This window comes from Battus philenor, unplaced genomic scaffold (assembly GCF_028537555.1).
Source record: "Battus philenor isolate CCGP_79_NKW_IND1 unplaced genomic scaffold, ilBatPhil1.0.hap1 SCAF_20, whole genome shotgun sequence".
NCBI classification, from domain to species: Eukaryota; Metazoa; Arthropoda; class Insecta; order Lepidoptera; family Papilionidae; genus Battus; species Battus philenor.
The window spans coordinates 4,693,571-4,708,199 of record NW_027181683.1 but is presented as its reverse complement, the minus strand read 5'-3'; the positions used below and the strand labels follow the sequence as shown (position 1 = coordinate 4,708,199).

Here is a 14,629-nt window from a genome sequence, read left to right as displayed (position 1 = left end):
TATCCCCATAAAAACCACAGAGTAATTTAACATTTCTGTCTCTATCTGTCAAATATACTGTGAATCAAAACCAGTGGTTTTTTTTAAAATATATACTATTATTAGGTCACAGAGTAAAAGAGAAAGATAGCAGAAATGTGGCATGAAAGAATAGATTGAAAGAATATGTGAAGAACGAAAGGACAGAATGGAAATAATAAATAACTATGTGAAAAAATAAATTGCCCGTAAAGTCCCTGTCCCACCAAAGATAGGGGTACGAGGCCCAAAAAAAAAATACTATTTATTTTTTGTATGTTTGGTATGGATGAATATTAATCTAAATTCTTGTTTTTTCTTCCGTTTTCTTCCACTGTTTGTTACCATTTTATTTTTATTGATTATTCAGTAATCATAGTTATTTATTAAGACTTTAATATAATAAAGAATGATCATTTTGATATACGTTTTTTTTATAATATTTTTTCTTGTAATTAGCTTTTGACAGCACTAAATCTGTCGGACCAGCTAGTTACTAACACAAACTGTCTTATTTTTTATTCGAGTAACTGACGAGATGAACAAGGCATTCATTTGACGGTAAGTGATACGGCCCGCTTCTAACAATGAGGCTCCACAGAAGTCTGTAATATAATATTTTGCGCCATGTTATATATACGCTCGTTACAACGCGTGCAAGAAATAATAAAACTTATTAGCCCAATGATTACACTCGTCAACACGAAAGTATCGACCGTATCATGCTCATCTCTACCGCTAAAGTCTTTCGGCATGTGAACAGCAACCGAATCGAATTTAAAACGCGTTTCCTGTTGTGCCACGTTCACCCGCGACTCTGAACGGTCCTTTCTTAACCTTTATATCGATGCTGCAAAAGTTCTTCGAAGAAAAGTTTCTTACCTTCGTCTAACAAACCAGTAGATATCAACTATCAACAAGACGTCAGGCGTCACATCTGACAATGTATTTTTTAAATTTATTAACTAGCAGATTTGAGCTCTGAGTCCGATGAAGTTATCCAATCCAGAAAAGCTACACATTACACACCACCCAACACTAATTGAATATAATAATTACACTACTCGCAAGATAAAACCTAATAATAAAAAATTTATTTTTAGTTTAAAATTATGTTTGACCCTGGTTATTTTTTTCTGATATTTCAGCCATGAGGCTTTGCGTGTATTTGAATACGCACGGCTACATTTTAATATATTTTTTCATTAACAAGAGTATATAAAGTCAAAATAGCTTTATTATATGACATCATTACAATCATTTTTAATCGTCAGCTTAAAATTAAGATTACGTTAGTTCATAACGCGCTACCTACTGTGAAGGAATTCACAAGAAATTCACCTGGGTTTGTACTTTTTTTATGATTGTCTAAACAATTTTTTTTTTCTAATATTTAGAATAAATCATTTCTAAACAATTTTACCGTTAACCTACTCTGAAATAGAGTAATATGCAATATTGTGTTTAACACAAAAACAAGCGCTGGTGAGAATCGAAAAAACCAAGATCTATTTAATTATCATAATATTTATTTATTCTCTATAGCATTCAAACACACGAAATAAAAAGAAAGCAAATGAAATAGGTAAAGATGAAGTACAAAGGCCCATTGGATGGAATTGGAGGAAACATAAACCGTGGTCACCGTGCGACTGGAAATATACACACATATTACAGATTACAGTTATAATACATATATCATGAAAATAATGAATACTAATATAACTAATAATCGAATATTATACGTAACTAATTTGAATGATTTTTAAAGTATTAAAGGTATGCATATATAGCTCATTTTCTACTAATTCAATAAAATAGTCAATAATTTCAGAAATAGTAAACAACTCAATAATAATATAGTAAGAACAAACTTTTTCAAAATTCGTATTACTACATAATATAATTACACATTGTTTACTGTTAGTTACTGCATACTATGTACCTCCAGAGCTAATTGTCGAGGCATTCGAACAAAAAATAAATTACAGGTGTAACAATAACAGGTGGTAAAGTTTTTAAGAATTTTTATGACAAATAAGCACCTTCCTTTAAGCTTTTCAACCCATCTACTTTCATCCGTTCAAAGCTTTTACATTTATAACTAATCACCCTGTAAGCAAATGTCCAGCGATAAGCAGTATATATATATATATATATATATATCTTGCCAAAAATTTAAAAGTAATAAAATTGAACTTAATTATTTTAAAAAAGTAAAATTTTATAAGGTTGTCATTTTCTGACTCCCACGTACGATGTTTACGTCCAATTATTTAGGTTTTAAAAAACTGAAGCTAACAAATCGATTAACCTCAATAGCTTCAAAGCCTTTCAAGTGCTAAATGTGAGTGCAAAAACAGAAACCGATCGTTAGAAACGTAATTACAGGTTAATTTATGCCTTTAAACAATTTGCGCTTTACGCGACTGACTCGTCAATCAACGGCTATACAGACACGTGAGAAATTTCTCTATTAACATTTTAGAGGTTTATAAATATGACAATAATAGGCAATAATAATTAGTATTAATTTGTACACTCCCGTCATAAACCAAAATAGTTTACTACTTACCACTACTCTCTTTGCTACTTTTTTTGCCTTTTTTTTCGTATATGAAGCTTTATAACCTTACCCTGGTAAGTCAAAACGATTATAATGAAGCTTTGAGTTAGTTTTAAGATTCATTTTAAACTATATATTGTATACGTAATCTATTTACAACTGTGATCAAAAAGGAAGGTGGAATTGTTTCTACAATTTATCATGTTTTCCCGCCTATAATGTGAGAATGTTGGTCTTATCTTGAAAAGGCATTATATTGTTCATTTACTCACTGGAAAATAGTAGTGTCTACATCGTGTATCATGAAATTGCAAAAATAATTCTACTTCATTTATAAAATTCAGAATTGATTATTCCTAGCTAAGACAGGATAGCGTTTGTCGGATCAGTATATTATTATCATGTTCATCTCAAAACCATTTGAACATAGTTTTTCCGCTATTAGCAATTTCATTACCACGTACTCATAATGGTACCCTGGGGTTACGCGTACCAGAAGTAAGTTTTCAAAGAAATTGGTACTGGACACCAATTTTATAAAAATATATAAAAAATTAAGTTCTATAACTATAAACTTAAAATTTCTTTTTCATTATTGATATTCTTGTTTCTTTCACTACTACGCCAAGTAATCTTGCTACAGAAGAATTATTATGTGGCCTTTGCCAATAAAATATTCAAATCATTTATTTTCTAGATACAGAATACATGCACGTTATACGTGTATTTTGAATGTAAAAGATAAAATGCTGTGGGCATGCTACAAGGCACATATAACATAGCACCACGCAGACCAACTAACGCACAGAAATCCGCCTACAAGGTGGAGCGATGACCCATAAGTCATCAGAAGACTGACTGCAAGCCGCTTCCATATGAAAGCTTATGTCCTGCAGTACACGTCATACAGAAATGGTGATAATCGCACAGTCACTGTGTCTCATTGTTATTTTTTTATTTATTTAACAAGCTTTTATTCAAGTTTATATTAATAGCCATCGTACACCGAATAGGGTACTAAATTATGGTGTATGTAACCACAATGAGAACTTCAATTGGTTAATAATTTATCAGGCCACCATAATCTTATATATTCACTACAAATAAAATAAAAATAAAATCACTTCGCAACGACACGAGAAGGCACTTGTCCGCCAGAGAATACGTGAATACGAAACTGTAACAGAACGCTTCTTACTATACACCACTCCATTCACTTAAAATGCGCTTCCATTACACTATCAAATTTTTAACACTTCGGAATTGATCGTTGTTGTAAAATAAAAATATATCGTTCTAATTAACATTCGTGTCGATCACGGTTCATTTTAATGCGTCATTTTATCGTCAATCTAAATAGATTTGGTTCAAATATAACTTACAACAATATAATAATAACAAAATAATATATTTTAATTAACTATAAATGTCTCATAATGCATATTGATTAACTAACTAATAGTATATATAAATAACTGATAGTATTTATAATTATAATAAAGCTTTATTTCATTCCAAAGAAATAACTTAAAATTAATATGTTAAAATTCAAGACAAAAATTCACATAATTTATATTAAATTGGTATGAACCCCTCAGAATAAAAGCCTCCTCCAAATCGTTCCATTTTTCTCAATCTTTAGCAACTTGAAGCCACTTGTGACCTGTAGTCACGATCATGCTTACCATTTTTACGAAAGATGATTATATCTGACGGGCCAACTCAAATGCCGTGTAATACAAATGTAAAATGTACAATGATATTACTACAGTAAAATATTTATCGTTGATCGTGAAAACATGACGTAACAAATATTTCTTTTTATTTAAAATCATTGACAGTTCCTAATTGTAATGCGTAGAACGTCCACGCAAAGTTTACCGTGTTAATTTCTTGGGATGACGTATGCAAGGCGCTTTTAACTAATTCTATTGGAAATCTAGCGGATCAATTACCCAGAGATGAGTATCTCGTCATTTTGTGGAAAATCTAATTCTGAGTTTTAATTTTCATCGTATTTCATTTAGGTTAGAGTATTTTGGAAACGAGGCTAAATTGTCCGACGATCTAGGCCATTTTTAACTACATTGTTATAAAGTGAAAGCGATATCAGAGCGAAATACTGCCCAATATTTATTCTCGGTAAATATTTATTCATAGTTTTCAGAGTTGACGCAGTTAATTGATTTAAGAAAGAATATATCATATATATATATATATGTGGGAACGGAACGTAAGAGTAAAGGAAGTGAGCGGTTGATTGATGAATGAATGAAGAGTATGAATGGATTAGGGCATTCTCGTGTAAGATGGCGGTCGTGCGGTTGATGTCAACTATGTAAGACGTGAAAAAATTAAAGTGTTTGAAAAAAGATTTACATCTATCATTCGCCTGCGTGATTCACTCCCACAATTTGGGGGCTCGTCCGGGATAGAAATAAACACCAGGAGTGCGCGTACGGCGTAAGAATACTCAACGACGGCGAGGCGATTGAGGTTATATTAACGACGACGACGGCCGATATTTCGGTATTTTATTCCTCAACCCCCATCGCATAACGACATCAACGAGGTTTGTAACGAGCAGCAGTTAGCCACACATCATCCACACGAAGACGACTAATACACGACGCATTTTCCATAACGAAGAAATCACCACGAGTACGACCCATTTAAATATAAAGAAGAATGACATCCGAAGACGGGAGCGAAGGAGACTCCAGAGGCAAATTACAGCATAACCTGCTATACATGGAAGATTCCATAAAGAAATTCTCGGGAACCGACCCAACTTACCCAGTTTCAAAATGGACGCAAGACATCGAGGACAACGCAGAAATCTTTTATTTAACATCGGCTCAAAAATTACTATTAGCAAGACGGACGTTGATCTCGACTGCAGCGGCGTGGTTGCGCTCCGAGAAAACATTTAAAACATACGACGAACTCAAGACGGCTATAGGAAAAGAATTTCCGGAAACTATAAATGCAAAAGAAATTCATGAAATCATGAGCAAACGTAAGAAGCAAAAAGACGAAAATTGCTATGATTATATGTTGGAAATGAAGGCATTAGGCAGACGAGGAAAGTTAGCGGATTATATCGCAATACAATACATAATAGAAGGCATCACAGATCACGAAAGTAACAAAATTTTGTTATACGGCGTAAGTACTTATACTGAATTAAAAGAGAAGCTTAAATTGTATGAAAAATACAAGGAGAATTTACACCGAAGATCCAGTGTAAGTTCTAGTAGTGCGAATCACCGTGATAAGACCCAGAACAGGCGGCCTGTGCGTTGTTTTAACTGTGGAGAAATGAACCATACGTCTGATGCGTGCCCTCATCGAAACAAAGGTCTAAAATGTTTTCGCTGTAACGAGTTTGGGCATAAAGGTATGCAGTGCAATAGGCAACAGCAAACGCAAAATGGCGCTAGCGGGTCAGGTGCAACAAACGCTCATTCTAGAAAACAGTTCTACGTGACGTCACAGGAAATGAATGAGTATGGCGGAAACAATCTAAGCAACAATGGTGACCGTAAACGACAACCAATGAGCGGCAACGAGCAGACATTGTTTAGTGACGTCATGACAGCTGTCAACTCGAATGTAAACAACAACGCTACGAGGAATAAATCTGTTAAAATTGTTAATATTTGCGGCAGAAATATAAACTGTTTAGTTGATAGTGGTAGCGATTTAAACTTAATTTCTTCAAAACTATATTTTGATCTGGGAATAACGACGTATCAGCGTGAAAATGTGACTTTAACTGGACTTGGTGAAAAGCGCGTAAGTTCGTGCGGAAGGTTTTTTACTATTATTGAACTAGATGGACAACGTTTTGAAACTGTGTTTCACATTGTGCCTAACGACGTTATGCCATACGATTTACTTTTAGGTCAAGATTTTTTATCTAATGCAGTGATAATCATCAATAAGGGATCAGTACTAGTAATGTCACCAGATAGTAATTCATGGTTAAATAAAATTTGTGCGATTAGCGAGATAGGGCAACCTAATTGTTTGGTTACAGATCCACGGTTGAAAAAAGAAGTTGAGCATTTGGTGAGTAGTTATGTTCCGACCAAAATGAAAGAAGCTCCAATCGAAATGAAAATCATATTAACCGATGATATCCCTGTGGCGCAGCGTCCGAGAAGATTGTCATTGATGGAGGAAAAAGAAGTTGACAAACAAGTTAGTGAGTGGTTAGAGAATGGAATAATACGACCTAGTTTCTCTGAATACTGTAGCCCACTTGTTCTTGTAAAGAAAAAGGATGGTGGTGTAAGGATTTGTGTAGACTACCGTAAAATCAACAGTAAGATGGTGAAAGATGAATTTCCACTTCCTGTAATAGACGACCATATCGATAAGCTAGCTAAGGCCAAAGTTTTCTCAAAGCTTGACCTGAAGAATGCATTTTTCCACCTAAAAGTAGATGAGCAGTCTATTAAGTATACTTCTTTTGTCACTCATGCAGGACAATATGAATTTTTAAGGGCTCCATTTGGTTTATCGATTTGTCCCAAATATTTTACAAGATATATTAATATAATTTTCCGAGACTTGGTTGCCAAAGGACATTTATTAATATTTATTGACGATCTATTAATATTATCGGAAAATTACGAGGAAGGGTTACAAAGATTAAAAGAAGTTCTTACCACAGCTAGTGAATATGGGCTTGAAATTAACTGGAAAAAATGTGAGTTGTTGACAACATGTGTGGACTACCTAGGGCACACTATTGAAGATGGGACAGTGAGACCTACGTCTGATAAAGTTGACGCAGTCATGAATTTCCCCGAGCCTAAAACATTAAAACAACTGCATTCCTTCGTTGGTTTAACCTCATATTTCAGGAAGTACATTCAAGACTATGCCGCAATAGCATCACCTCTGACGAATCTACTGAGAAAAAATGAAACATTCCAATTCACCGACATAGAGAGAGAAGCTTTTTGCATCCTGAAGCAAAGATTATGTCAGCAACCTGTACTAAAGATTTATCATCCGGATTTACCTACAGAACTACACACAGATGCATCTAAATATGCACACTCAGCTATACTCATGCAGAGGAGTTCAGATGACGGACAGTTACATCCTGTTTATTATTCTAGTAGAAAGACAACAGAGAGTGAAAAGAAATACACAAGTTATGAACTGGAAGCACTAGCAGTCATTGAAGGTGTGAAAAAATTTAGAAAATACTTATTTGGTATACCTTTTAAGATAGTGACTGACTGTGCTGCCTTTCAAATGACTTTGCGTAAGAAGGACTTGGTGACACGAGTGGCACGATGGGTTTTATTACTCCAAGAATACAACTACACGGTAGAGCATAGATCTGGCTCTCAAATGAGACACGTTGACGCATTAAGTCGAAACCCACCATATGTAGGGATAATTACAAGGCAGATGCACGAACAGATTAAAATAGCACAAGAAAATGATGAAGGACTAAAAGCTATCATGGACATTCTGAAACTGGAGTCATATTCAGATTATTTCGTAGAAAATGGTTTACTCTACAAAACTGCACAAAGATTACTTGTAATACCTAAGAATATGGAAACAGAGATATTAAGAAGAGTACATGGAATTGGACATTTTAGTAAAAGAAAGATGACAGATTTGATTAATAAAGACTATTATATTAAAGACTTGCCCAAGAAAATTGAAGACTACATTGTGACATGTATCCCCTGTATACTGGCTACCAGGAAGGAAGGTAAGCAGGAAGGTTTTTTGAATCCTATAGAAAAAGAAGATGTACCTCTACATACAATTCATATTGATCATGTTGGACCTATGACGGAAACTAAGAAGATGTATAACCATTTATTGACTATTGTGGATGCCTTCACAAAATTTGTCTGGATTTTTCCTACAAAGAGTACAACAAGCAAAGAGGCAATAGACAAATTAAAAATCCATCAGCAGCATTTTGGCAACCCTAGTAGGATTATAAGTGACCGTGGTACAGCTTTCACAGGCCAGGAATTTGAACAATACTGTGAAGAAGAGGGGATTGAGCACATCAAGATTACAACAGGCGTACCAAGAGGAAACGGCCAAGTCGAGCGAATCCATAGAACCATCATATCAGTCCTCACAAAGTTGTGCATTGAGCAACCAGACCTGTGGTATCGGCATGTGAATAGAGTGCAGCGTTACTTAAACAGCACCTTCCAGAGAAGTATAGGATGCACTCCGTACGAGTTGATGATTGGAAGTAGGATGAAAATCAAAGAAGATATAAAGCTTCGCGAACTTCTTTTACAAGAAGGAAGAGATATTTTTATGGAAAATAGAGAAGAAAAGAGACAAAAGGCAAAGGAACAAATTTTTCAAATTCAAGAAGAGAACAGGAGAAACTTTAATAAGAAGAGAAAGAAGAGTATCATTTATAAGAAGGGTGATTTAGTAGCTATCAAGAGAACACAATTCGGAACAGCTATGAAATTAAAACCAAAGTTTCTGGGGCCATATCGTGTATCAAGAGTTATATGCAAAGACAGATACGAAGTTGAAAAGATAAATACTACCGATGAAGGACCAAATAAAACTCTTTCTGTTGCAGATTTTATGAAAAGGTGGCCAATTATCTAATTGTAACCTCATTGATGGTTATCATTTATTTTTATTTATTTTGTAGAAATTGTATAATTTAAGATTAGTTTTTTACAGTTTAGCAGATGTATACTGTAACTTGTTAAATTTATTTTTGTAATAGTATAAGAGAAAGACGTTTGACTGAGGACAGTCAATGAGTCAGGATGACCGAGTGTGGGAACGGAACGTAAGAGTAAAGGAAGTGAGCGGTTGATTGATGAATGAATGAAGAGTATGAATGGATTAGGGCATTCTCGTGTAAGATGGCGGTCGTGCGGTTGATGTCAACTATGTAAGACGTGAAAAAATTAAAGTGTTTGAAAAAAGATTTACATCTATTATTCGCCTGCGTGATTCACTCCCACATATATATATATATATATATATATATATATTAATAATAACTAAGTTACTGCCGGAATTAGTTCACATTTTGTATATTTTAGCCCGTGGACGCCTACTGTAAGGCACAGGCCTCTCCGAAAGATACCTATGACATATACCATAATCGCTTGGCAGACGGTTTGACGATCGTGGTATCATGTAATAGTACACAGAAGACGCTGCTGCCTCTGTCAGTCCCCTTCCGTTTGGCTACCACCATTGCTTGTATTTGGTATACATACGGGATGGTCAGGGATCGAAATTATGCCGATGCTGTGGACTCAAATTTTTAGCTAGGTACACTCCAAAACTACTCTTATAACGCGATCATATTTCTATCGTAACGATTCACTGTACAAGTTATTTTTTGTTCATTTTATAACTCTCTTTATCTTGACTGACGTCAAATGTTCACAGCTACGGACAGTAGATATTCTTATTTACCATGTGGTTTATACAGAAAGTGTTGTTTTTACTATTTTTCTTGCAATTTTAACTTATTATTCTATAATAACCTCGTGCATTAACTAAAATATCAAAAATAACCAAATTGATGAAGCTGTTCTCTATTTTGGCTATGATTCATTATAATGTACATAAGATTAGTTCTTCGCAATGTCATGTCATGTCTCGTTACCCCAACAAGCCATAAACCGGAACTCAATTACGTTCGCAAACCACTACCGGTGCATACCATTAATAGTTGAGGAAGAGATCCGCAATTGACTAGTTGATATGCAGATATTCAAAGTACGTTGTAATCCTCCCATACATCGTTGTAGCTCCATCTTCCACGCCGTAAAAGCCTTAAAGAAATAAAGCAACAAATATCTCCTAATATAAACGATTTCTTTGTTTAAGTCAGCCTAACATAGGTAATAATTGTAACTCCTGCTGTATCATAACTGCCTCTGTTTCTTGTATACGTTGTCTCCATATGTCACCACAATTCTTCTGGTAGCTTGTGAAGCTACCAGAAGAATTGTGGTGAAAGAGATATGATGAGCTAAAAGAGATATTTAAAGCATCAGGAACTTGGTCTGTTCACCGCTTTAGTCTACCATTAACGGTCTATCATTTTTTTATTCTCTATTTCTCTGAAAATTGGACTATTAAAAACGATATACATATAGCCTATATATAGCCGAATAAAAAAAACTTATATTACATATAGCGTGGACGATAAGATGCCTGGAATAGGGAGACTGCTACTCACAATTCCAGTGTATAAAGCCACACAGCTCAAATCACCGAAGTGCTTGACGAAGATCGACGGCAACATACAGAGTCTATTGGGATTTCTTAAGGAATTAGACAGCTAACTCCAAAGCAACTATTTGACTACTTTTTTTACAAAAGTATCCTAATAGAGCTTGATATGAAAAAAGCTTAGCTCAAGTGACTTGCAGAATTTTTAGCGTCTTTGAACACTTCATGTTGACTTAAGAATAAACGAAATTAATATAAGAAACAAAAATCCATTCATCGATACGCATGTATTTACATATCCTACGCATGTGGGGCTGTGTCATGGTCGCTCCATATTTATTAGTCGTGTCCACTAATTAGTAATGGCATGACTATTATTTAACCTTACTTATTTGTTTTAATTTGAAAATGTTCAATTTAAAATTAACATTTTTCATAAACACAGGCATTTCGCTTTGTTGTTTTTAAGCGTACGGTTAAGAAGTAGAACAAGAGTTTCCAGGCGACAATGTTTTCAAACAAGGCACGTTGCCTTTTCCTTTCTATGATAGCTGTAGCATTTAGACGCCGCGAGTTTAAGGAGACAGGGAGAGAAAAGCGCATAGCCAACATATAAACCTTGTTTTTGGTATCAAAGGCTGGACTAGGGCCTCTAAATATATCTTTATTACCGGATTAGAAGGCAGCTGAGCTCATCAGCCTCATAAATCGCTTAGGCGAATGCTCCATGGAGTGATCTGACGTAAAGTCCTCCTACAGAGGACTTCGGCATGAATTGTCGTTCAGTAACGCGATTACCACGTGACGCAAGATGCCTGCGACTTACGACTTTTTACTAGGTTGATGCGTCTTAGCCCTTGCAGTTAGCATCTATCGGCTTATAAAACGATTATTAATGCGTTTTACTAACGTAGGGATAATAACTTAATAAAAACGGTCTATCCTGAAAAACAAAAGATAATAAAAGGGTAATAATAATTAACGACAAAAATCTTTCGAATATTTTGCGACGTCGGTATCTTTTTTCACTAAAAACGTTTCAAGATTACTCGTGTAAAGAGGTTCGTCTTTGAGGCGGTGAAGTGGCATCGTCTTTCAAAGCCAAGATTTTAAATATTAGTTTTACTTTTTAATATGGTTGGCATGAAATATTTAAAGTCTTATATATAACGAGGGCTATTTGATAACTCGGTAACATTTTAAATATTCCTGGCTGATGTCAACCATTATTGTTTTCTATTTCGTATGCTGCTTCCTAATATTATACACGATATTATAGTGTTGTTTACTTTCTAGCACACCTTTTAGATTTTTAATACACATTTGTTATGGAAGAAAAATGTAATTTTCTCTAATATTCCCGAATTTTTCTTTTTTTGCTTACTTAAAACCTTTTCCCGGACCTAAACAAAATTTTAAAAAAATAAAGCAAATTGGTGGAGTCATATATCGACACTTTTTTTAATATACATTATTTCACCTGTTAAAATTCAAAATGGTGTTTTTACTTGTAAATTATCATAAATAGCTTCAGAAATAATTAAATAAATGTAATAAGTTCAACTTACCCGGTCCGAAATCGCCTCTTCCATCTTCCCGCGTTTTAAGCCCGGCGCCCGTACGACATTCACCGGTGGCGCCACCACTGCGGGCGGCAACGCATTGCCTGCGCCGCCGCTCGTGCCGACCGGTATGAAACCGGCTTCCATTTTATCATGTACACATTGCAGCTACTGAATAACAGATGGCGCTATTTGCAATTTTCTTAACAAATTAATTTATCATCGTATAAAAACTATATTTAATTCCTAAATTCATTGATCAATTCACCGCATGGACGTATTTCACTATATAAGTCACTAGCCATTTTAAGGAACTGTTGGTTGTAGCACTGTTTACGCGTGATTAGAACTTGAGCACTTTGAACGGAATTCGCTTAATAGAACGGATAAAACACTCACATCCCCCTTATTAATTTTTTTTAATAATCGTATAGATTAACTTCTCTTTTTTTTTGTAAATGGCGAAACCAGCAAAATTTACGACTTAACACTACAGCATTTGCGAGTATTCTGATTTTCAATTCGATGTGATGCGCTGTCTCTTTCTCTGCTTGTACCTGTGAAAGAGATGAACATATGATAATAATAATTGACAAAACAACATGTTAAAATGAATGAGACAGGTTTTGCTACAACCAACTATCGTAAATTTTACGCTACTGAAGATCAAGGTCTTATTTTAGAATCAGAAGGTTCTTCGAATGATATGCCGAAGAAATAATCTAAGAAATCGGCAACGTGACGTCATCGCCTCTTTTCGCGGAAACTAAGCATGTTTCGAAGGACATTTTTAAACAATTTTTAAGTGGACAGTTCGAATTCAGTATCGTAAATATACTACACGATAATTGGTGTCTCATTTTACAGCAAAAATATTTAAAGCTTTTACAACTATTTTCAATTAGCCTGTATCACTCTGAAATAAGTTATATTAATTACATTTTTCTATTGGAATTGGACAAGCCAATAACTTCTTGCAGTACAAAGTCTGCAAGGACAGATATATAACATATATATATATATAACAATAATTAATTTTAAGAAAGTTTTTTATTACCAAATTAACATTGAACTAAAATTTCTGAAGATTTAAAGTTTTTATACCTATAAACAATATCTCTTTATAAAATAAAATTTACGAACATAAATCATTTATTTTAAACTTAAAATAATTTGTAGTCGACATTGACATACATTATCATAATTTAAATATATAGCTTCATAGATAAGAACATTTCTAATTTATTTTATCGATAGAGCAGTGTAAAATCACTCGCAAAGAGCAATGTTTTAACAACTTTATTTAGCATTTCCTATACAAAAGTAAGTGGCGTGTACTAATACGATAAAATCTTAAGAGTAGTAATTCATGAAGTGCTGTTGGGGTGACCAACTGTTTCATTATTATAACCTATTTTTTAATTATTGCTTTATATTTTTATATACCGAAATTCATTGCGGTGGGCATAAATTGCCGTGGCACGGAACGTGTTAAATAATAAATTATTCGAATTAACCAAATGTACAACTTTAGAGAGAGCATTGTTTACATTGTTATTACTCGTAGATTTACAGTTTTAAAAATAAATTAGGAACACATTATGTATGACATCAATAAATTATAAACAAAATAGTTTTATAGTACACAAATACACGAAAAAAAAATAGAACGGAACAAGTCCATTGAACACGTGGCGTATGGTGGCACTAGTCGCTATATGCCATCGATCACGCCATTAACATTCTACGCCTTTTTATGTTCCAGCAATGATCATCACACGTTCAGTTCTATTCAAAGATAATTTATTACTTATCATGCGGCTAAATGCGTTCATGATAATTAATAAAATTCCTACACGTAATTTAATATAACTGAAGTAATATGCATAATAAAGTAACGAAGTCTTAATAAAGATCATATTACAGTGATAACGGATTAAGTAAGTGATAAAAAAATTGAAAATAAAATCCTCTAGCCACTACATTAAGGATATTAGTGTAAATGATCACGAATAAAAGGACTCAGCTTATTGTCTCTCTTCTATGATAAAAGCTCGTTCGGAATCCTCGAAATATTTTAAGTTCAAGGATGCTAATATAGGGGCAATGCTTCAATTTGTTTCGGATTTTATCTTATAAGGCTTCTCTGGCATTTTTTCTGAGACGTACATAAATGAATGAGGTATAATAAAGGAGGTATTTTATTTATCCAAGAAGGTGATGCATTCATTGAGCAGGCTTTCTTTTTTTCTGGCAAAAA

The 14,629-nt window shown here is 34.1% G+C and overlaps 1 protein-coding gene across 1 annotated transcript in view; it reads right to left on the bottom strand.

Annotated features, from left to right (window-relative positions):
* The window catches only part of Wdr62 (WD repeat domain 62), a 125,649-nt gene that overhangs the window by 83,875 nt on the left and 27,145 nt on the right, over window positions 1–14,629 (bottom strand). The window contains exon 2 of the mRNA XM_068766193.1: window positions 12,376–12,926. Within this exon, the coding sequence (XP_068622294.1) occupies window positions 12,376–12,516 (141 nt within the window). The 5' untranslated portion in view covers window positions 12,517–12,926. The remainder of the gene's footprint in view (window positions 1–12,375; window positions 12,927–14,629) is intronic.